The sequence below is a fragment of the Patella vulgata genome, chromosome 9 (genome assembly GCF_932274485.2).
Source record: "Patella vulgata chromosome 9, xgPatVulg1.2, whole genome shotgun sequence".
Classification (NCBI taxonomy): domain Eukaryota; kingdom Metazoa; phylum Mollusca; class Gastropoda; family Patellidae; genus Patella; species Patella vulgata.
In genome coordinates this window covers 35,782,415-35,804,412 of record NC_065887.2, presented here as the reverse complement: position 1 = coordinate 35,804,412, position 21,998 = coordinate 35,782,415, and the positions used below count along the sequence as shown (strand labels likewise).

General features: G+C 31.9%; 1 protein-coding gene across 1 annotated transcript in view; it reads left to right on the top strand.

Annotated features, from left to right (window-relative positions):
• LOC126831823 (dnaJ homolog subfamily C member 13) overlaps positions 1–21,214 on the top strand; it is a 48,346-nt gene extending 27,132 nt beyond the window's left edge. Inside the window, exons 36-56 of the mRNA XM_050562452.1 lie at positions 221–353; positions 899–1,083; positions 1,392–1,466; positions 1,628–1,744; positions 2,319–2,498; positions 3,202–3,375; positions 3,878–3,991; positions 6,016–6,132; positions 6,596–6,649; positions 7,008–7,134; positions 7,834–7,925; positions 8,188–8,287; positions 8,745–8,819; positions 9,485–9,685; positions 10,285–10,366; positions 10,531–10,747; positions 11,474–11,653; positions 12,330–12,470; positions 12,590–12,730; positions 14,329–14,428; positions 18,095–21,214. Of these exons, the coding sequence (XP_050418409.1) occupies positions 221–353; positions 899–1,083; positions 1,392–1,466; positions 1,628–1,744; positions 2,319–2,498; positions 3,202–3,375; positions 3,878–3,991; positions 6,016–6,132; positions 6,596–6,649; positions 7,008–7,134; positions 7,834–7,925; positions 8,188–8,287; positions 8,745–8,819; positions 9,485–9,685; positions 10,285–10,366; positions 10,531–10,747; positions 11,474–11,653; positions 12,330–12,470; positions 12,590–12,730; positions 14,329–14,428; positions 18,095–18,201 (2,712 nt within the window). The 3' untranslated portion in view covers positions 18,202–21,214. The remainder of the gene's footprint in view (positions 1–220; positions 354–898; positions 1,084–1,391; positions 1,467–1,627; positions 1,745–2,318; positions 2,499–3,201; positions 3,376–3,877; positions 3,992–6,015; positions 6,133–6,595; positions 6,650–7,007; positions 7,135–7,833; positions 7,926–8,187; positions 8,288–8,744; positions 8,820–9,484; positions 9,686–10,284; positions 10,367–10,530; positions 10,748–11,473; positions 11,654–12,329; positions 12,471–12,589; positions 12,731–14,328; positions 14,429–18,094) is intronic.
• The last annotated feature ends 784 nt before the right edge of the window (positions 21,215–21,998 follow it).

The following is a 21,998-nucleotide window of genomic DNA, read 5'->3' as shown; positions in this document are numbered from 1 at the left end:
GAGTGGAGTTAAACCCCATTTCTCCCTCTCTCCCCTCTTTTACATATAAACTGATTTGAATGTGCATCATTTAAAGACCACAGAAAAAGTAATTTAATGAAGAATGAGAAATTAAAATGGTAATCAATGATTCTAATCCTTTCATACTTCAGATCTTATATTAATGACTACATTGCTTTATTTATTACACTTTTTTCTAATTTTGTTTTCTTGTTTGTAGGATATATTTGAGCAAGTGAATAAGGCGTATGAATTTTTATGCAGTAAATCAAAGATACAAGAAGGACCTGATCCACATAATATAGTTCTTATATTAAAAGCTCAATCAATACTCTTTAGTAGATATAAAGATGGTGAGTCGAATTAAGATCTTCACAGATCAAAACAGTTTGAATTCATATAAAACTTCTGAAAAGAATCTATTATGGAAGAAAAGTGTCTCTGATATTGCAATACGATTACTTGTCATCATTGCTGAAATTCAACATAACACAAACATACATGATATGATGAATTCAAAATCCAACCTTTTAGCAGAGGGCTATTAAATTTGTTACTTCTATCCTTCCCTCCGTGGTTTCTCAGATAGTATGAACAATTGAGGTCTTGCGTACACATTGGCATGCACGTAAAAGAACCCTTGACAGTTGGAATTTGATATAAGAGTAGGCGGTAGCGCCGCTGTCATGGCAAAATTTCCCTCATAGCATACTGCATGGTGTTTGCCTGTTTTTATTAGAACGGATGGAGCAGAAGAGTAGGACGTTAAAGCCCATGTCATTTCATTTCACAAAAAGTGATTCATCTCTATCTGCTATTTGATTAGTATGTACGATTAACATGAAACTTGGTATGTTTTAGAATGTGAAAATGACTTATTGAAATTTATCTATTATAGTTCTCGAGCCATATAAATATGCTGGTTACCCAATGTTGATAAAGACTATAAGATTAGAGACTGGTGATGATAGTCTGTTTTCTAAATCTGCACCATTATTAACAGCAGCTAGTGAGTTAGCCTATCATACAGTCAACTGTTCAGCTTTGAATGCTGAAGAACTAAGAAGAGAAAATGGCATCCAGGTATGGTTTGATCTTGTTTAGAAGAGAATGGTAGTTAAATGTATTGTTATTTTATCATGTTTATTTTATCTGTGTGTCAGTATTTGTGGATACGACTCTATACTCATATTGTTATATTCAGATCCTGGGGTGTTACACTAAGCTTGTAGGTAAAAGTGAAAAACAACCAGTCTCCATGTTAGAATTCCAATCTCTATCTTTATTACTCAAAAAGGCAGAAGAACTACAACATAAGGGAGACAACTTATATATACTTAAATGTAAGGTTTCAGACCCCAATGAAACCACTATATGACAATATGTTACAGGTGTTACAAGAAGCATTTGCCAGATGTGTCAATGTTTTAAGTCAATCAAGTAAACCAGATGATATGGCAGTCCAGGTAAGATATTTACAGCAGATTAACGATTTTAGAAATTGAAATTTCAATCACTGGCCTTGATAATGTATGGCAGTTTTTACACAATAATTTGAAGTAAATATAGAAACACAGAGGGATGTAGGATTGTTATATTATTGTAGTTTAATTGATTTATTTTACAGGTTTGTACAAATGTATCGAAATGTTATAGTGTAGCAGCTCAATTTGAGGGTTGTAGAGAAAAAATACAAGAAACATCGGCCATTATAAAAGATTTATGTAGAATTCTCTATTATAAGGTAAAAATATCAAAATACTCACTCCTGATCTTACATCTTGATAATTTAATGATTCACATTTACTATTTATCGTATTTCCAGTGTAAAATCTTACTTGATTTAAAAAGCGTAATAACCAGGTTTAATCTTTGAAAGTGACATAGCCAACCAAGTCCACTATTGGTGAAAGAAATAATGTGACCAAAACTATTTGGACTAAACATATTTTTTTTTTTTTTAAAAAAACAGTGCATTTTACTTGTAACAAGTGTAATTAGAAATATCGGAGTGTACAAGTTGGTCCTAAAAATTTCTGTAGTGCTTAAAACTGAATTGAAAATTAGATAATAAGAGGGATCTAGTGTCAATGTTGTTTTCGAATGTAATTTGTAGCAGAGGTTATGGGAGATTATTTTTGAGGATGATTATTTCCTGCATCACTGTAATCCATACCTGCCTGTACTGTGCAATATTCTATCCATCTTTTGTGCTTACATTAAGAGATTTTACTGGTTGTAATCTTGGAATTTATTAAATCTTTCATTACCTTAATCTAATATTCTGTTATTTCAATTTGTGCTTTGTTTGATTTCAGAATTTACCAAAGTTATGTTCAGTAGTAACTGAATGTGTGAGTGCTTTCTGTGTAGATTTCTGGTTACAAACTAATCTGTATGAATCGGGTGTACTATGGCATCTATTACTTTATTTATTTAAATATGATTTTACACTAGAAGAAGGAGGTGTAGAACGTGCAGACGGAACTAATCAACAAGTAAGTTATAACTTGTAAAACTAATCATGGTAATATTATAAGCTATAATATTCGGTATTATGTATTATAATATACAAACAATTGGCATAAGTCTTCATATTTAACAGATTTAGGGAACACCTGAACAGCTAGGCTTCACCCAAAATTATAACAATCTAAAGACAAGGCAAACAGTCCATGTAAAATGGAATGTATACCAGAACATAGTATTATTCTAGTATAAGTCATGATTGGCTGTGTGTTTACAAGATATCTCATGTTAGCACATTGAAGAAATAGTATAGAACTATTTGGTTTATAGAAATCCTGTTTAAAATTTTAGCATTTGAAAAATATATGAATGTATTAAATACAAAGTTAGGGTATAAGTCCTTTTTCAAAAAACATAAAAACATGCACTGTAAATTCAGTCATGCCGATCTTGTGACTGACTGGACTCCTTTGCAATAAACATATAAAGACGTACAGACATATTCATTAACAAAACGGTTAATTATAAAGGTCTATATAAGCTCAGTTTATATACTTTTATGTAGACTTGGTCAAACAGTACTCTCAAAGTTTTCTGTGTAGTGTATAGTTCTTTTATTCAACAAATTCTGTGAATAAGATTGTAACCACTGTCTAATTCTTCTAGTGAAGTGTCTAAAGTTAGGACATCTATATGTAATATGTTAATATTTGTATGTGATATTTATTACAGGAAGTATGTAATCAGTTAGCCAAGTTATCTATAAAAGCTTGTGCTAGATTAGGTGGTTATTATAGATATGATAGTCCTTTAACTAGTCCAGATAATCCTACAGTCAAAAAATCTCTACGAGCCTTATTAACACCATTCTTAGCTAGAAAATTATCAAATGAATCACCAGCTGAGGTAAGTTACAGTATATGGATTGATGGAAATATATTAATAAGTATAGAAGCATCCAGAAATCACATTTGAATTTTACAATGTAATGCTAAAATCACAGAGCCATGGTAGCTCAGTGGGTAGGCGCTGGCTTGCTAACTTTAAGGTCTGGGGGTTTGATCTCGGTATTGACCGGGGAAAGTTCCTCTGGATTTTCTCCCTTGTCAGTGGTGCAGGACGGAGGGACTGGCAAGGAACAGTGTCTGGTCGTTTGGATGCGACAAAAAAACGAGATCTCGGGTAAACATTTGCATGCACATAAATGAACCCATTGACAATTGGAATTGGATATAAGAGTAGGCTGTTTTGCCGCTGTCCGGGCAAAATTTCCTTCATAGCACACTGTATGGCATATGCCCATCTCAATTAGCCAAGTTGGTGCCGAAGAGTAGGATGTTAAACCCCATTTCATTTCTAGTAACAATAAAACAAACAAATAGTGACATAATATTCTATTTTTTTCTAGTTATTAAAAATATTAAACAGTAATACAGAAGATCCGTATTTAATCTGGGATAATGCAACCAGAGCTCAGCTGACAGAATATTTAGCAGACGAACAACAAAAAATGATCAAAACGGTAAAATACTTCTGTTATTTATAGAATGTAAATCTCATGGAGGTATTCTTGCTTTCATTTTGTTATTGTGACAAGATGTCATTTCACAGTATACTTATATTTTAAGGACAACCTTACTTTTTAAAAAACATGTGCTGAGTGCAGGAAAGAAGCAATCTTTTGACTTACCTGACTCATTTGCAGTAAACGCATGTTCCTGTGACAGGAACATTATTTTATATGTGACAGGGACATTGATTTATCTGTTCCCATGTTTAATAGCCTTGGATTCATTTTGACTTTTGTATTATACTTTGGTACCTTGTGCACTTTTAAAGGATTAGGATTAAAGTGTTTCGTCACATACATTGCATTAAATTACTCTTAAATCCATTCTAATCTTGTTCAATTCTTGTCTTCCTATAGAATTTTTTATACGCCCACATTTTCATGTGGACGTATATTGTCGTCGCCCCCTGTCCGTCCGTCCACAATTTGTTTGTGGACTCTCTACAGGTCACAATTCTTGTCCGATTTTGACGAAACTTGAAATATAGGTTTATCCCCAAAAGATCTCAGCTGCTTTCGATATTGGCATGTATCGGATCGAAACTTCATGGATTATGGCCCCTGTTTGTACCAAAAATCACATTTTTAGCTTGTGGACCCTATAGAGGTCACAATTTTTATCCGATTTTGTTGAAACTTATAACCCAAAGATCTCAGTTCCTTTCGATATTCGTGCATATCGGACTGTAACTTCCTGAATTATGGCCCCTGAATGTACGAAAAATCGCGTTTTTAGTTTGTGGACCCTATAGAGGTCATAATTTTTATCCGATTTAAAAAACCGTATTATTATATCACCGTTACACCCTAAGGAAGGTTGAGTTCGAATTTCGTGAAAATCGGCCCATAATTGCCAGACAAAATGGCCGTCGTTTGTACGCGAATAGTGTTAAAATATGGTAAATCAAGGTTGTGGACTCTGTAGAGGTCGCAATTTTAATTCAATTTTGATGAAACTTGAAATGCATATTTATAACCTAAAGATCATGGTTCCTTTCGATATTTGCGCATACCGGATAGTAACTCCCTGAATTATGGCCCCTGATTGTACGCAAAATCACGTTTTTTAGCTTGTGGTTCCTCTGGAGGTCACAATTATTATCCAATTAAAAAAAAATGTTTGATTATATCACCGTTACACGAAAAATCGCGTTTTTAGCTTGTGGACCCTATAGAGGTCATAATTTTTATCCGATTTAAAAAATTGTTTAATTATATCACCGTTACACCCTAAGGAAGGTTGAGTTCGAATTTCGTGAAAATCGGACCAAAATTGCCAGACAAAATGGCCGCCGTTTGTACGCGAATAGTGTTAAAATATGGTAAATCAAAACAGTTTGAATATATCACCGTAACACCATAATAAAGGTTGAGTTCAAATTTCTTGAAAATCAAACCAAAACTGCCGGACAAAATGGTCGCTGCTTGTACGCGAAAGGTGTAAAAATATGGTATATCAAGGTTGTGGGTAGAGGTTACAATTTAATCCGATTTTGATGGAACTTGAAATGCATGTTTATAACCCAAAGATCTTGGTTCCTTTCGATATTTGCGCATATCCGATTGTAACTTCATGAATTATGGCCCTTGATTGTAGGAAAAATCACTTTCTTTTTAGCTTGTTCTCTATCCATCTCTCGAAAATGTGGGCGTATCCTGCCTGGCAGCCGCTGATTGTTGAACAATTGACCTTAAATTAGTTAAATTTCTATTGTCTTCAAATTTATGAAACCTGAATTAAGATGTCTGTCATAAACTAGCTGATGATGTTTGTCTTAAACTATGTATATCTGGTGATGTCTGTCGTATACTGTGTAAGATAGCTGGTGATGTCTGTCGTAAACTGTGTATGATAGCTGATGATGTTTGTCGTAAACTGTGTATGATAGCTGATGATGTCTGTCGTAAACTGTGTATGATAGCTAGTGATGTCTATCTTAAACTGTGTATGATAGCTGATGATGTCTATATTGTAGGGAGAATGTGATAAATCATATGGTGGTGAATTTGTATTTGAAGTACATTCTAAAGAGTTAATAGTGGGAGAAATATTTGTTCGTGTGTATAATGAACAACCAACATTTCCACTGGAGGTTTGCATTACAAATAAATATTTTTTTAAATTTTACTAAGTACTAATAATATTTATTACCAACATGTAAATTATATTTAATTAGGTCTGTCTCTCTCTGGGTGTCCGGCCATCTTTTTTTTATCCAGATTTAAGTTTTATTAAACTTTGATTATTTTATATATCGCAATTACAAATCAGGTTCATGTTTAGTGGGATTACGTTAACATTTGACTGAATTATGGCCCTTTGTGGTCTTAAAATCATGTTTTGCTTCAGCAATACTGCCAGAATCCTATTCCTCAATATTTTCAAGTCAATGTTTTTGTTTTTGTTTAACTGGAGACAACTGTTAACTCTCCATCCTTATCATCTGAATGGTGTTAATTTCGAATTGCTTTCATCCACCCCAGCACCTTCCAAATAAATCCCCCACTGTTAGTGAAAAGTGATATTGATACTTATAATTGTATTTTTATCTACAGAATTCTAAAGGTTTTACGATAGATTTATTAGATTTTCTGGGATCTCAGGCACAGGTAAAACTTCATTATAATTAGTAGTTGAATTTTATAATGTTCTACAAAGACTGCTGACTATTTCGTGTTCAGCAATATGGTTTTTCTCTTTATGTTAATGAGTATTTTTTAAACATTTATTCTGAATCTGAAATAACTTTGCTTACTTAATATAAATGAGCTTAAAATGAATGAGGTACAAAAGACTGCTGACTATTTCTTGTTCAGCAGTAAGGTTTTTCTCTTGATGTTAATGAGTATTTTGTAAACATTTATTCTGAATCTGAAATAATTTTGCGTACTTAATATAAATGAGTTTAAAATGAATGAGGTACAAAAGAGAATAAATTATGTATAATATTTTATTTATGTTTGACAGTATTTACATTCCTTGTTAATGTTACAACAACAGAAGAAAGCCACACAACAATCAACTAAAGGAGGTAGATTAAGTCAAGTAGAAATGGCTCTAGAAGCTCTTCGTAATGTAATTAGAAATAATCCAGGTTAGTGTATAACGATGCTCCTCCAAGTCATCAGTAATCTCTTTACCTAATATACTATGCCAAGCCATTTTCCTCACTGCCATTTTGTTTAAATTTCTTACACAATATATGATCAATGAATTTATATCTATGACATGGAAGTAGATTCTGACATTCACAAATATTAGGCCTATATTAAAATAGGAATTATCGATTCCAATTAGAAAATTAATGTAATTAACTTAATGTATCATATTCATAATATCCTTTGACTCCTCTAATTTTGCATGAGGGGTGTTGGGTGGTCAAATGGTTAGCATGTGCGTGCTATATCATAAGGTCTGTCATTGAGTCAACTGGCGTGGTTTCGATTTCCCGGTTGTACATGACAAGGAGTAGGGTTGCCTGTCCAACCTCGTGGGTTTTCTCCTGTTTGCTCCCACTGCTATAGATCCCTATGCGCAAGTGAATTATTGAAATGGAATTGAACCATATGTTAGTCCCAAAATGCCCTAGTTTGTGTCAAGTGGACGTTAAACCCCATCTCTCTCTCTCTCTCTCTCTCTCTCTCTCTCTAAACTGTATATCAGGGATGGATTGGCAGTGCAGTGCAGTGCAGTGTATGGTAGTCACACCAATACAAAATGAAATTAACTTGTTTAAAAGACCAGCGAAGATCTGCAGTGTGCTAATTCCACGTTAATTCTTGTATAATTTCAGGAGTGGAGATACAATGTATCGGCCATTTTAAACTATTGTTTGCTCTCCTCTGTTTAGAAGATTGTGCCAAATTACAACAGTTTGCTTTAGAGGTAAATTCTAAGATTTTCTTAATTCATCAGCATACAAATGGTTACCATTCATAAACATGTGGAGTGTCAAAAGCTTGGTCTTTTGTTGGCTGAGATGTTCTAATTATAGAAGTTGAAATAGTGATTGAAAATTATTAAGATATTGTGTCAACCGCAAGATTTCATTAATTGGGGGGATATACTAGCTGAAGCATGAAGTCATAAAAGGGTCTCTCGCTAATTTTATATGATTAGAAAAAATAATTGTATGTTTTTTTTACAGGTTGTTAATTGTGTTACTGGTAATCAGGAATGTGTTAATGACATTGCTGCTGCTGAAGTTTTATCATATTTACTGCTCACTTTACAAAGTTTACCACAATGTAAGATCATAGTTTATATTAAGATCATAGTTTATATTATAACATATACCACAATGTGAGATCATAGTTTATATTACAACATTAACCACAGTGTAAGATCACAGTTTATATTACGACATTTACCACAATTTAAGCTCATAGTTTACATGTAAGATCATAAAACATTATTATCTTTCAAAAAACTTCTAGGTATGTATTTGTGAAAGATGACATAGCATATAAAGTTTGTTGCATTACTGATGTATGAAAAACAATTGAATAATAAATATGACTGCTATATTTAAAGTTTTGTCATTGATGAAAATTCTGTATATGTTGCAGCTTAATCTTTTAATTCAAATTTAGCTTAAACTAAGTTTAAAGGTTATGTTTAATTATTTAGATCTGGGTTAGCTTTTTCGGAACTATAACTTGAGAGGTAATTAAATATATTATCTGTTTAATACATTATTTCTAGGCCGACTGCTAGCATTAGAAAGTTTATTTGCATTGATGTCCAATACAAAGATAGTAAAAGAAGCCATGGTGAAAGGTGAGAATTTTCTTTAATTTACAAGACTGTTGAGCTGAACTTGTAAAAACATGTGATCAAACATATTTTCCCTAAATTATAAAGCTTTCAAGTTTGATCAATATCCCAAACACAACTCTTAAAGTTTGATCAGTATCTCAAATTTCCAGAAATTCTGTCTATTATTTGAAATTCCTGGCAGTAAAACCTGCATGCTCATGAATCAAATTAAACATACATTATGCAAGAACTAAATCTGCCTATTGCAGGTCTTTCTTTAGGCCTGAAATGTTATCTAAATTTTTAATTAGACATTAATTAACTTATCCGGACCATAAACAACACTCGATGTCATCCCTAGCCTGCGATATTTACTGGATTTGAATACATTTTGTGATGGATGATATAACGTCAAAATGGATATTCAAGACTTGTTTTTATCTTGCCGACTTTAGTAATGATGATCGAGGCTAGGCCTAAAATTCAATCGCTAATATCTCGGTTTATAGTGGAGCATTTTTGAGCATATTCTCTTTACGTTATCTACCTTTTAACTATTATAGTGAGAACTATCAGCTCTTTATCTAATCTCCCATAATGACCCTTTAAGGTTTTGTGAATGAGAAAAGAAACCAAAACTGTTACTGAGGAAAGATAAATATTATGAAATGAAAATCTATTTTCAGGTGCACTAATATATTTGTTAGATCTCTTCTGTAATGCTACTCATCCTCAGATACGAGAAAAAACAGCCGAATTATTTGCCAAAATGTTGTCTGATAAATTAGTTGGACCTAAGGTTCGCATTATACTCAATAAATTTTTACCAAGTATATTTATGGATGCAATGAGAGATTCTCCAGAAGCTAGTGTACATATGTTTGAAGGTATTTAATAACAATAATTATTATTACACTTTGTTTAACTATAGTGTGATTTGCCATCATGCAGTATGTGGATTATCATGGTCCAGTGAGCCCTTGTGTGTAAAAATGAAATGAGGTTTAACGTCCTACTTTTCTGCACTATTCAGGCTAACGAAGACATGTATATACCATGCAGTGTGCTGGGAGGTAAATTTTGACCTGGCAGCGGTGTGTCTGGCTCCCCTTTGTCAAATTCCATGTGCCAAGGGTTCTTTTACGTACATGCCAATATGTACCCAGGACCACTGTTTTTCATCTCATCCGAACATCCTGCATCACAGACAAGTGAAAGCCATGCTAAAAATTGTGAGGATTCTAATATAAGGTCTGCCATTTAGTCAAATGGCGTGGTTTCGATTCCCCGGTTGTACATGTAAGTGTCAAGGAGTAGGGTTGCCTGCCCAACCTCGTGAGTTTTCTCCGGGTCCTCCGGTTTCCTCCCTCTGCTAAAGACCCCTACGTGTAATCAAATTATTGAAATAAAATTGAACTATATGTTAGTCCCGAAATGACCTAGTTTGTTTGGCCAAACTAATTTATTTATTTATTATATTTTTTAGGAAGTCATGAAAATCCAGAATTAATATGGAATGATGATGCAAGAGAAAAAGTCTCCAATTTTGTTTTAAAATTAAAAAATCAGTGAGTTTAGTTTTATGTGTTGTTCAGTCACTTTACCATATGTTGCTTGAGACAAATTGTTGATATTTAGATAGAAGATAGTTAGTCAACACTGACTGTAATATATTGTGATATTTGTTGTTTGATATTTTGTGATGTTAGTGATGAACTTATTATAATTGTAGACATTATCAAGCACAAAAAGAGAATATAGCAACTAAATGGAGTATACCAGAGGAATTTTCAGTAGTTTATAGTGATATACAAGGGGAGTTAACTGTGGGTGGAGTCTTCCTTCGTTTGTTTATAACCAATCCTGGCTGGGTTTTACGTAAACCTAAAGAGTTTTTAGTGGAGTTATTAGAGAAATGGACACAACTTGTTAGTATAAATAGTCCTGATGTAAGTATTTTATCAATTAATTAAATGGTTATCACATTTCATGCAATCTATGGTGCAGAAATTGTTTTAGGATTTGTTTGGTATACTTTATCCACATATGAATCAGTAGATAAGACAAACTTTGTTCTTAACATTGTTCAGAAGTACTAGAGACATAGAAATTAATTCCAATCGACTACGTACCAGAAACTCCACCAAACAATCTAGTTTCCATACAAAATAGCAATCTGTTTCACAGAGGATTTCGAAATTCTTCTAATATCTCTGTAAAAGATGACTACCTTAAACACATGACGTCTCATCACGTGGGGTCAATCATTGGCTCAATGGCATATGCATTGTTTACATAAGACGTTACTGGTTAGATGTCTGTTACTCATTTTAATACATCAAACGTCTTTATTTATTTTTCTAATACATAAAAAAAAAATGTTTTAGAATTTAATTTGTTGGAGGAAAAAAGTGAATATTTGTGGCTCATTAAGTCGCATTGATGTCATCCTTATCAGTGATTGTAGCGGCCCAGCGAATATTCACTGCTGATCAGTGTGACAAAATAGAAGCAAAATATAAATAGATTTACATTGGATTCATTGGAACTCCAAATGGACTTGAGCATGTACAGGTTATAGAGGTTGGCAAATTCGTTGAATGATCCATAAACAATATTATTATATTTGATCATTTATTGAGTGAAGTTTGATGGGTTTGTTTGTTTATTTATAGGGTGAAGTTCTGGAGACAGTAACAACAGCTGTAGTTTGTTTATTTCAAGCTCAATCTGGTCTGTTAGATCAAATACCACAGTTAGGTTATGTACCTAAAGTCTTCCAGGCCATGAGTTCACGTAATAATGCTATTCCTAAATCAGCTATACAAGTTACACATCAGCTGGCTAATAATGAGGTTAGTATAAAGAGGGTTATACATGCCTGTTAAAAAAAAAATAAAAATAAAAATCTGTCACTATTAATGTACAGTATGTTGACATTCTACACTGGCTTGAATCAAAACAATGTATTTTTACATACAATCAAGCAAAAAAATCCCAAACAATTTAGCAGATTTTATCTGTTAAACCTGTCAAGTTCTGTTTTCTTTCTAAATTATGTAAAGTTCACCTGTATGTATCCAATTCTCAACCAAATATCTGTAGAACCTCAACTGTAACCTGGGTATCATTTAATCTTGTGTATCTAGCACTAGTTTCTTTCACATTCGTTTAATACCAAATCTTTGTTTAAAAATTTGTAAAAATCATTTCAAATCACCCAAAATTATCTAATTTGTACGGTATTTGTCCAGTTTAAAGCACAAATTAGATGATTTTTGAGGATTTTAACCGATTTTTACAAATTTTTAAACAAAGATACCCACGTCACAGTGTCAGCTGATCATTGTTGGAGCATTAGATCATCAGGCACAAAATATGAGGTCAATTACCTATTATTCTATCAATGCAAAAATTTAATTTGAATCCCCTGTGATCTATTTCTTTGTTACACATGGATTTAATGCATATGTTATGTTAATAATATGTTAATCTGATCGTAATTTGATTTATATTTGAATTTATTATCAGATATGTATTCGTGCTATGACATCATGTGAATGTATTGGACCTATGATTGTTGGTATGAAAGCTAGAAGAGATCAAATAGCTCTGGCTGCTGAAGCCATCAGTAAAATGTTCGATAAAGGGGAAGAAGAATTAGTTGCACAGGTCAGTGACAAGTTTCATATAACTGAGAAAGTAAAGATTTTCAATTGTAAAATGATTTGATCACTCAATATTATCCAAAAAATGTACTAATTCTGATGTACTTTTACTCTTTTTGTCAGGCATTAAAAGCTGAATTACTTCCCTTCTTATTACGGCTATTAGAAGGAGGATTAGAGGCTGTAGAAAATCCTGCTGCTACTAAAGCTCAGATAGTTAAAGCTTTAAAATCCATGCAAAGAAGTTTATTGTATGGAGAACAGGTATAACAATCACAGTAGTATTAATATATTTTGGGTTAATAGTAGAGATATATCATTTAATCCTAGTATATAACTCCCTTATGCCTGCCTACTGGGGTTAAGTTGTGGTTACGTTACTTGGCAATATTCTCAAATAATTCCCTTTACTTACTCTAAACTAAAGTAATTTTCATTGCTAGTTTTCTAGTGTTTGAGAAACATGGAGGTTTGTAAAGTTCAGTAGTTTGGAGTAGGTTATAATATGGTATTTTCTTACTCCATGCAAATATTTGATGTTGTTGGGTTTTATATGTAATGTGGTGGTTTATTGTTGTCAAGCCTTTCTATCTGTCTGTTCATCTGTTCATTTATATTTCTTGTTAGCACAATAGAGGCTACAACAATCCATACATCTTTTTAAAATTGATATGGATTGACTCATTGAAATGAAGAAGCTAGGGGATTTTCACTCAGTTTTTCTTTTGGTCTAGAAAAGTAGAAGTGAGTTTGAATTAATATTTTCTGCCAGGTTTCTGTTAATATTAATGATTTTGGTACGAAGGATACCAAGTGAAGAGGTTCTTTACAGTGATACGTAATGCAGATAGTTAAAATGACATGTTTACTAGTATATCTACTTCAAATTTATATGTGTATACAAGCTTTGGTGGTCTGCTTTCTTGATAACCTTTAATAGTTATTCCCCTTTGGTATGAAATCTTATAAGCCTCTCATAGACTATTTTATGGTTTGAACTTTTTTATTTTTTTTTCAAGAGATCTTTATCTCATAACTGCTCAGTGAATTAGTTGCTGGTTGGGTATATGGTTCATGGCACCCTATTTTTATAAGTTAATATCAGTACTGCTACTTACAAGATGCATCATGTAAGATTTAGATAAAGAGCTGACAGTTCTTGATACAATAGTTTAAAACTAGAAAATGAAAAAAGAATATATTTGTGTATTGAAAATTTCAGTCATATTACTTCATTCTGTGCAAAGTTATCAAAGTTTGAAGAATAGCATAGTCTCAATTCTCATTGCTACCATTGTTCAGATAATAAACAGTCTTGATTATCTATTTTTAGATAAAATTATTAAATGACTAGCAGGATACCCGGCTTCGCTCGGGGGTCATAACTCCGAAACCGGAAGTGGTAGACTAACACCACCTGGCCTATGTTACTCCCCGGTCCGAGCTACCCCTATACCCCAAATTTCAGACTCGGGGGCAGACCTAGTGTAGCCACCAACCCCGAACAGACAGACAAACGACAGTCACAAATATATATATAGATGACCAGGTTTCAATTGGTTCGAAATCAAAACCATTCGATGATCTAGAGAGTTGATTATGGTCTTGTCATGTGGATAAATGTCTAATTAATAGTTTATAACATTTGAGGAAAAAAGAACGATCTGCAATAGGCAAATTTAGCTCTTACATAATGCATCTTCAAGTGGAAGGAATATTTTTAGATTGATCTGTTCAGTATCATATGCTGTCAAATTTTTCTAGGATTAATTTATAGTGGAATTGATATATGTAGATTTAAGAGTATAATATTTCTGATTATGTATAATTATAAAGGTGATTAAAATGTATTATTTCTGCAGATATCTGAAATATTAGAAAAATCTTCAGTATGGAAAGAATACAGAGATCAGAGACATGATTTATTTATATCAGATACCAATATAGCTGGTTATTTAACAGGTAAGAAGAAAACATTATATCATTATAGCAAGTTATTCAACAGGTTAAAGATATAAAGATTATATCCATGCATTTTAGATATAGAGAGATTATATCCATGCCTTTAAGATATAGAGAGATTATATCCATGCCTTTAAGATATAGAGAGATTATATATCCATGCCTTTAGGATATAGAGAGAATATATCCATGCCTTTAAGATATATGTTATATATAGAGATTATATCCATACATATAGAGATTATATCCATACAGCAGGTTAAAGATTATATCCATAGATATAACATATAGAGATTATATCCATACAGCTAATTACTTAACAGGTTAAAGATATAGAAGTTATATATCGTAAGTTCAATGGATAAATAGTTTGATTGTACATGTACTTGTTTTTTTGTAATCTAGTTGTTATCCACAAGTAGTAAGGGTTATTTATAGAATCTACCCCAGTCTTACCACAAGTAGTTAGGGTTATTTTGAATTAAATGGGAGTAAAGCATCCTACTCAGCATACACAAAGTTCTTTCCTATGAACTCCAATTTCGTGTCAGTTATTGAGATTTTTTTTATAAGAGAAAACAGTTTTATACTGTAAAGTTAAAGAATATTTTATTAACTTTTACATGATAATAGAATATAGATGATGTATATTTAGATAAAACAAGTCAGCACACAGGTATATAGTGTAATATTATTATATTTGCATGGTATTGTGATAACCTCATTATAATAATATATTTACATTGATATGCTTTATCATATACATGCATGTACATCTAAATTCATTTTCATTTCCTTTTGTCAGTGGTGTAGGACAGAGGGTCTGGCAAGAGACAATGTATAGTCGATCGGATGAGACCAAAAAAAACCGATGTCCCATGTACATTGGCGTTCATGTAAAAGAACTCTTGGAATTCGATATATAGTAGGCCATAGTGCCATTGTCCGAGCAAAATTTCCCTCATAGCACACTGTATGTCATGTCTGTCTTCATTAGCCCAATCGGTGCTGAGCAATAGGAAGTTAAACCCCATTTCATTTCATTTCCGTTTATCTACATGTACATACATGATTACTTGTTTAAAAGCTTAATTTAATTACGTTCTTAATTTCTATATTGTATCTGTTGATTCATTAGTTATGTTAAGGAAGAAAACATATAGAAAACTTAAAAAAGAAAATTCATTTTTCTAAAATTATGCTTAAATTGAAATCAGCTATCAGTCCTTCAGCTCATGCTAATGCTGCATGTATGTTTATTTAGCGGAAGATTTTTCTGTTGACAAAATGTGCCATTAATATGATCGAAAATCAGAAAATATTCTTGGTTATGGCTAGTTTTGTCATACATTTGTATCAAAGTTCAACTCCTTTTGACTTTATTAAACTCTTTTAATTTCCATGTTGTGCTCCAGTTAATTGCTGATGGACTTTTACTACTGGAACCATGGACAAAAAAAAAAAAATCTAATTTCAAACTCTAACTGAAACAAATGATTGTACATAAATTATCCCACAATGTACATTATCAAAACATCATTGTGTCATAAATTAATGCTTGTCTCTGTTCAGAGAGTTCCTCGGCAATAATTCCACGTATGAAGCTGCCATTTTGAGGGGGGGGGGTATCCAGTGACGAGTACAATTTTTATACACCCACATTGAACTGTAGTTGTATATTGTCGTCGCCCCAGTCAGCCGGCCAGCAGTCCAGCGTCCACAATTGCTAGTTTAAATACATGTAAATACACTTATATCATAAAAATATCTTAACCTACAAAAATCATTTAACGATCCAATGCCAATTTGGTGCATATTCCAAGGCCTATGACATTAAGCAGCTAACAGCGAGTCCTTGGCACACCAGATTGAAAGCAAAGTCACTGTGAGTGTGAGTGCCTTGTGGTATGGAATGGCCCTGAGTTCACAAAAGCATTCTCAGACTTAAGTTAAGAATTTACTCAAAATTGTTCGCCTTATTTTAACTAAAAAATATCCCATTATAAAACTTTTGTTTTAATGTATCAAATACATCAATAAGAAACTATGTGCAAATTTGTGAATTTCTGGATCAAAGAAATTTCTCATAAACAGTGATTGAATGTTGAGTCAGTTCTTAACTTAGATCTGAGAATGCTTTGTAAACTCAGGCCCTGATCTCAGTAACTGATGGAGATCAAATTAACAATGATCATCATTATACTGGAAAATAAAATACATTCTGCTACATTTATATATTTAATATTATTGGGTGTTCATTTTTTATATATTTTATTCTTGCACTTTTAAATTGATTGGAGGATTACAATAAAGTTCATTTTCAAAAATTTGCAAGTAAAATATATCTTTTATGGTGGACCTCTGTCCACTTACTGAATCCATACATGCAATAGACATTTCATTTAATTTTAAAAGTCTAGTTTTTAGAATGAGTTTTATTTTGTTAGATTAATCGATACATATGGTTTTAAATATACATATCCAATGTCAGGATTTGAGGATATAGCCAAAGTCTAACTCAGAATATAAGTTGTTCAGAAATAAACTGCAATGATCTCAGATAATATATTGCCACTATTGTTAGATTGTCATCTGGATAAAAAAAATGACTATCATTTTGGCACAGACTCGTTTGTTTTTTTAGTGTGTGAATATTCTACAGACTGATGTTAGGAGATATTATTGTTTAATACTTCCTATATAGTTTATTATAATTTGCTAGTCATCAAATTATGTGTGTGAGAAATGTGTATCTTAGTGTGCTATCAATGATTACCTTCATTGCATATATAATAGAATTCCCTTCAGAATAAAGTTGTTTGAATCATCAATATCTCCCAAAATTACTGTCCTCTTACTTCACTGTCTTCATGTTTGACAACCAATCAATTTTAAAGTTTTAACCGAACTTATTAGTGCAAACATGGCACAGCACAAGATTATTAATGTAATATTAATTATTCATAAATATTGTGGCACTGTTTCCCCTAGTCATTGGTGCATGACTGAGGGCCTGGCAAGGATAGTGTCTACTCCTACGGATGGGACAAAAACTGAGGTCCTGTGTACACATTGGCTTGCAAATAAAGGAACACTTGACAGTTGAAATTGTAGGCCGTAGTGCCACTGTCCGGGCAAAATTTCCCTCATAGCACCTGTCTTCATTAGCCCAGTCAGTGCAGAAAAGTAGGACTTTCAACCCCATTTCATTGCATTATTATGCTCAGCTAGATCCATTTGGTTCAGTTCCAAGATTTTATTAACTACTCTCAGTAGAACCTTAGGATTGTTGGTTGCAAATCATTTGTTTATATCTTAACATATGTATGGAAGTCTCTACCATTGGATCTATGTCGTATGCACAAACAATAACAGAAAACCTGGAACTTTTTTGTCTAGATTTTTGAGCATACAATATTGTATAAGAACCCTTATTATTATTACATCAGACAATTACCTGTAATTATTATGATATTGTGTTATAGGCTGTAAATATATAAACCTCTCCAATCAATCAATCATTCTGGACACATTCTGTAGCCATGTTAGATTTTGTTGGGTAGACAAAAGTAGAATTACAGAGAAAAAAAATTATAGTAAAGACCTCATTTAAATGTGATCACAGAATATTAAAATCTAAATTCTTAATTTTTTTTTTACTTACAGGACCAACCGGACCGAGTGTTGCTGGTTACTTAACAGCAGGGACAAGAAGTACATTACCTGATGCCCCACCACCATTAGATCACGGCCATGATGATCTACTTAAGTAAATATATACATATTAATATTACATAGAAACTCTGTGATATAGGTAATAAACAAAACAAGGATTGTCTCTATCGATCTGGTATGATAGATCAATATTGGATATCTTGTACATGGCTGAACAAAATACATTTAGTATATTTATGTATTTTCGACTAGTTGATTACTGATCAGATGTTTGAAACTAATTAAGTAATCAGTATGGTAATATGCAAAGACGTTTATATGCATACTTACCATCATTTCTTTATTTTAAAATAGATGCACTATTTAAATAATATATGTATGATATCAAGAAATTCATTTGTTATTGTTAATCAAATTAATAGTATATATTTACTGTGCCAGATAATATAAATAACATGACAAGTTATAAATAATATGTGTTAACCAAATTAGGATTATATTGAAATCATCCCAGTGCTGAGTGCATACATTCTTAATCCATATTATTATATATGTATGTATACGTATACTATATTATAGATAAACAATAAATTCATCTTTGTTATATATATCATTTCATTGTTATTGACTAGATTTTGTTATAAAGGCTGATTGTAAACAAATGTACATATTGTATGTAATATAGAAGGACAATTTGTTTTGTATATATAATAAATACCATGCATCATGATATATTAGATTATACCTGTTATTCTGTTTTATATACTTCTTTCTCAATTCAGATAATTTTAAAACTTATAAAGTAAATTATACTGATGTAAGAAATGGTTAGTAAGATACATGAACAATTTCTATAGGTCCTTTACAAGCCGTCGTAATATTATTATTTTAATCATGGTTCAAACGTATGAATGGAGTTTTATTATCAGAAAAGACATGAAATTTGAAAATGTTCTACCTTTAGTATCAACTATTTTTAAGTGATAATAATTTAATTATTTTAAAGAAAGATACTCTAACTATTCAAAGATTGTTATTGTTATTATTGTTACCAAATACATCTGTACATGCATTACACTTCACTGTCAAATTCACATCTAAAGCCATATAATTTAGAAAATCTTTTTCAAGAGCAAACATAATACTATTTTCTGTTTTGAAGAAAAAGCATTGGTTCCTCAACATTCTATCTGCAATCTAAGATACATGTTTGAATACTGTAGACTACTGTTGAGAGAGTTCTAAGTTAAAAAATGCTGTTATAACCCTGTTAAAACATTTTTTGAAGGAATTCTTTGGAGATGGGGGTACATATACAATTGAAATCATATTGTGTTTGCTCTTTGAGAGGAGTTATTATGAAAGATTTACGTCAGAATTGACTGTTTGATACATAAATATTAAAGAGTATTTTTCTATTAATTATATAGTGTAAATAAGATATCTATTACAGTGAGTTTACTTGTCTGCTTTGTTGCATTAAGAAGAGTGATTATCAGATCCGAGAGTAAAGCAGACTTCTTTCTTGTATTCTACCCAAAAATATAGCTAGCATTGTTATATTTTATGGTATCAGAGAGTATAATAGTAAACATTATTATATTTTCTGGTGTAAAAGACAGATTAGGAATAAGATGTGGGTGTGTATATAATCTAGTATGTATAATCTATAATTTATAACACAAGTGCAGTTTAGACACACCTGGTTGCACCTGTATATATGTTAATCCAGTTATAACTAATAATAATGCACATTTTATTTGCCTGGTAATTATATGTAGATATGAATAGATGCAAAATTATATTATATTTTTTCTTAAAAACTTACGGGCCTAAATAAGTATAATGATGGTGTTATACAAAACAATTGCAAGTATGTACATATATATAATACTATATACATGTATATCTGTATATTATTGCAATGTGTTTCATATTCTTATCATATTTTTTGCTATACACAATTAATAATTAACCGTTGAATATTCTTGTATTACCACGAATCTGTTCCTAGTAAAATACTGTATTAAATATCAATCTTTTTGATTTTATTGGATATTTTGGTTAATAATAAATATGAATTCAGAGTAGATGTGTTAGTTTCGTTTAAATCACTGTATCATGGGTTTGTATCATCTATGTAATTAGTCCTAATTAATTCACATGTTAATGATGATTTTGATTTAGTTGAAAACACTACAGTAAAAGACTAGAAGTCTATTGAATATATGCTGAACATGAAACTTGTAAATAATCTCTTAATTAGATGCTTTAGGCCAATGGTATGCTATTTGCAGATATTTTGAAGTATGACATACATATTCTTAAATTTTTCCGAATCATGTTGTTGGATAGATTTATGTTACAGTAAATGTGTTTTGATAAGCCTGTTTTATTGGACCTTGCTAAATTATTACAGCATCTTATGTTATCAATAAATATCGATGATGTAGCTTATTTCTTTGCTCATGATGTATTTCCCTATATTTTATCTGGACCCAGGACCATAAGTATATTTTTTGCGTAACTCAGATTTTACTCAAATTCACTCACTCAAATAACTATTATTATTGTATTTTGCTTTGTTTTTACGTCTTGTTTTGAAATTTAATGAAATGTCATGCAAATATAGGTGTTGTTCCTTACTATGATTGAAAATTGAGTGATTAAATGACAGTAGAATTATCTATAAATTCATATCAATATTTAGAGTACTGGAAATCAGTTTAAGATTTCAAAGTTAAGGTACCATAGTATTAATCTTTCCTTCAACACTGGCCCCAAATGGATTGAAACTATTGTATTGTATTTTAGGCATGGTGGGGGGGGGGGGAGTTGCAATTTTGAGTAATTCATGAGATGTGTAAAATCTTTTTATGACCCTAGACCCCCGAGCTGTCCAGAACTTAATAATGTTAAATATTTGCATATAGTGTCAAGTTTATCAGTGACATTGTTGAGTACTTTTGTTATTTATTCAAGCTGATGTTTTAGTTCATGAAATATAAATGTCATGCCTGTTGTTGACTATGTATATTGTCATCTATATTATTATTCATGTCATTCAAACTACATGATTTATTATAAATAAATTATCGATTATTTCATAAATTCTTTTTGTATTATTTCATAAATTCTTTTTGTATGTAGCAAAATTCATCGACCACTTAATTTTTATACACCTACATGGAAATGTGGTTGTATATTGCCGTAGCCCTGGTCCATAAAGGCCCTTGTTTTACTTTGTTGAACTTTGTGAACGTTCGAATCATAAAAGTCATCATCGATCTGTATAAAATTTATAAGGATTATTTAAATTAGGAAAATGAAAAAGCCTGTCGAATTTCAACAATTTCTGTAAATTACTTCCAGAGTTAAGACCCTTGTTTAATTTTGTAGAACCTTTTGAACCCTCAAACGACGAAAATTATAATCTGAGGCATTTACGTACAAGACAATTTCATACAGATTAGATTATAACTTTTGTCATTTGAAGGTTCACAAGGCTCTATATAAAAATTAAGTGCCTTTTAATTTAATACAGATCAGGTTATAAATGTAGTCTGTAGAGTGTTTACAAGAAATTGTTGACGATGGACGGCAATATACGACCACATTTTTATGTGGGCATATAAAAATCCCCTACGTAGCTTGTTGACCCTCACACATGAAGATGAGCCTATCGATTTTCCCCATTCTCCGAGAGCTAAATGGGGTTTAATGTTCACTCAACACAAATTGTCATTTCAGGACTAACATGGTACAATTTTATTTCAATGGGAGGACAGGTGACCCTACCCCTTGTCACGTACAAGCTTGGGATCAAAACCACACCACGTGACTCAATGACAGACCTATGGGCTAAGCACATGCACAAGACCACTCCTCACCCCCT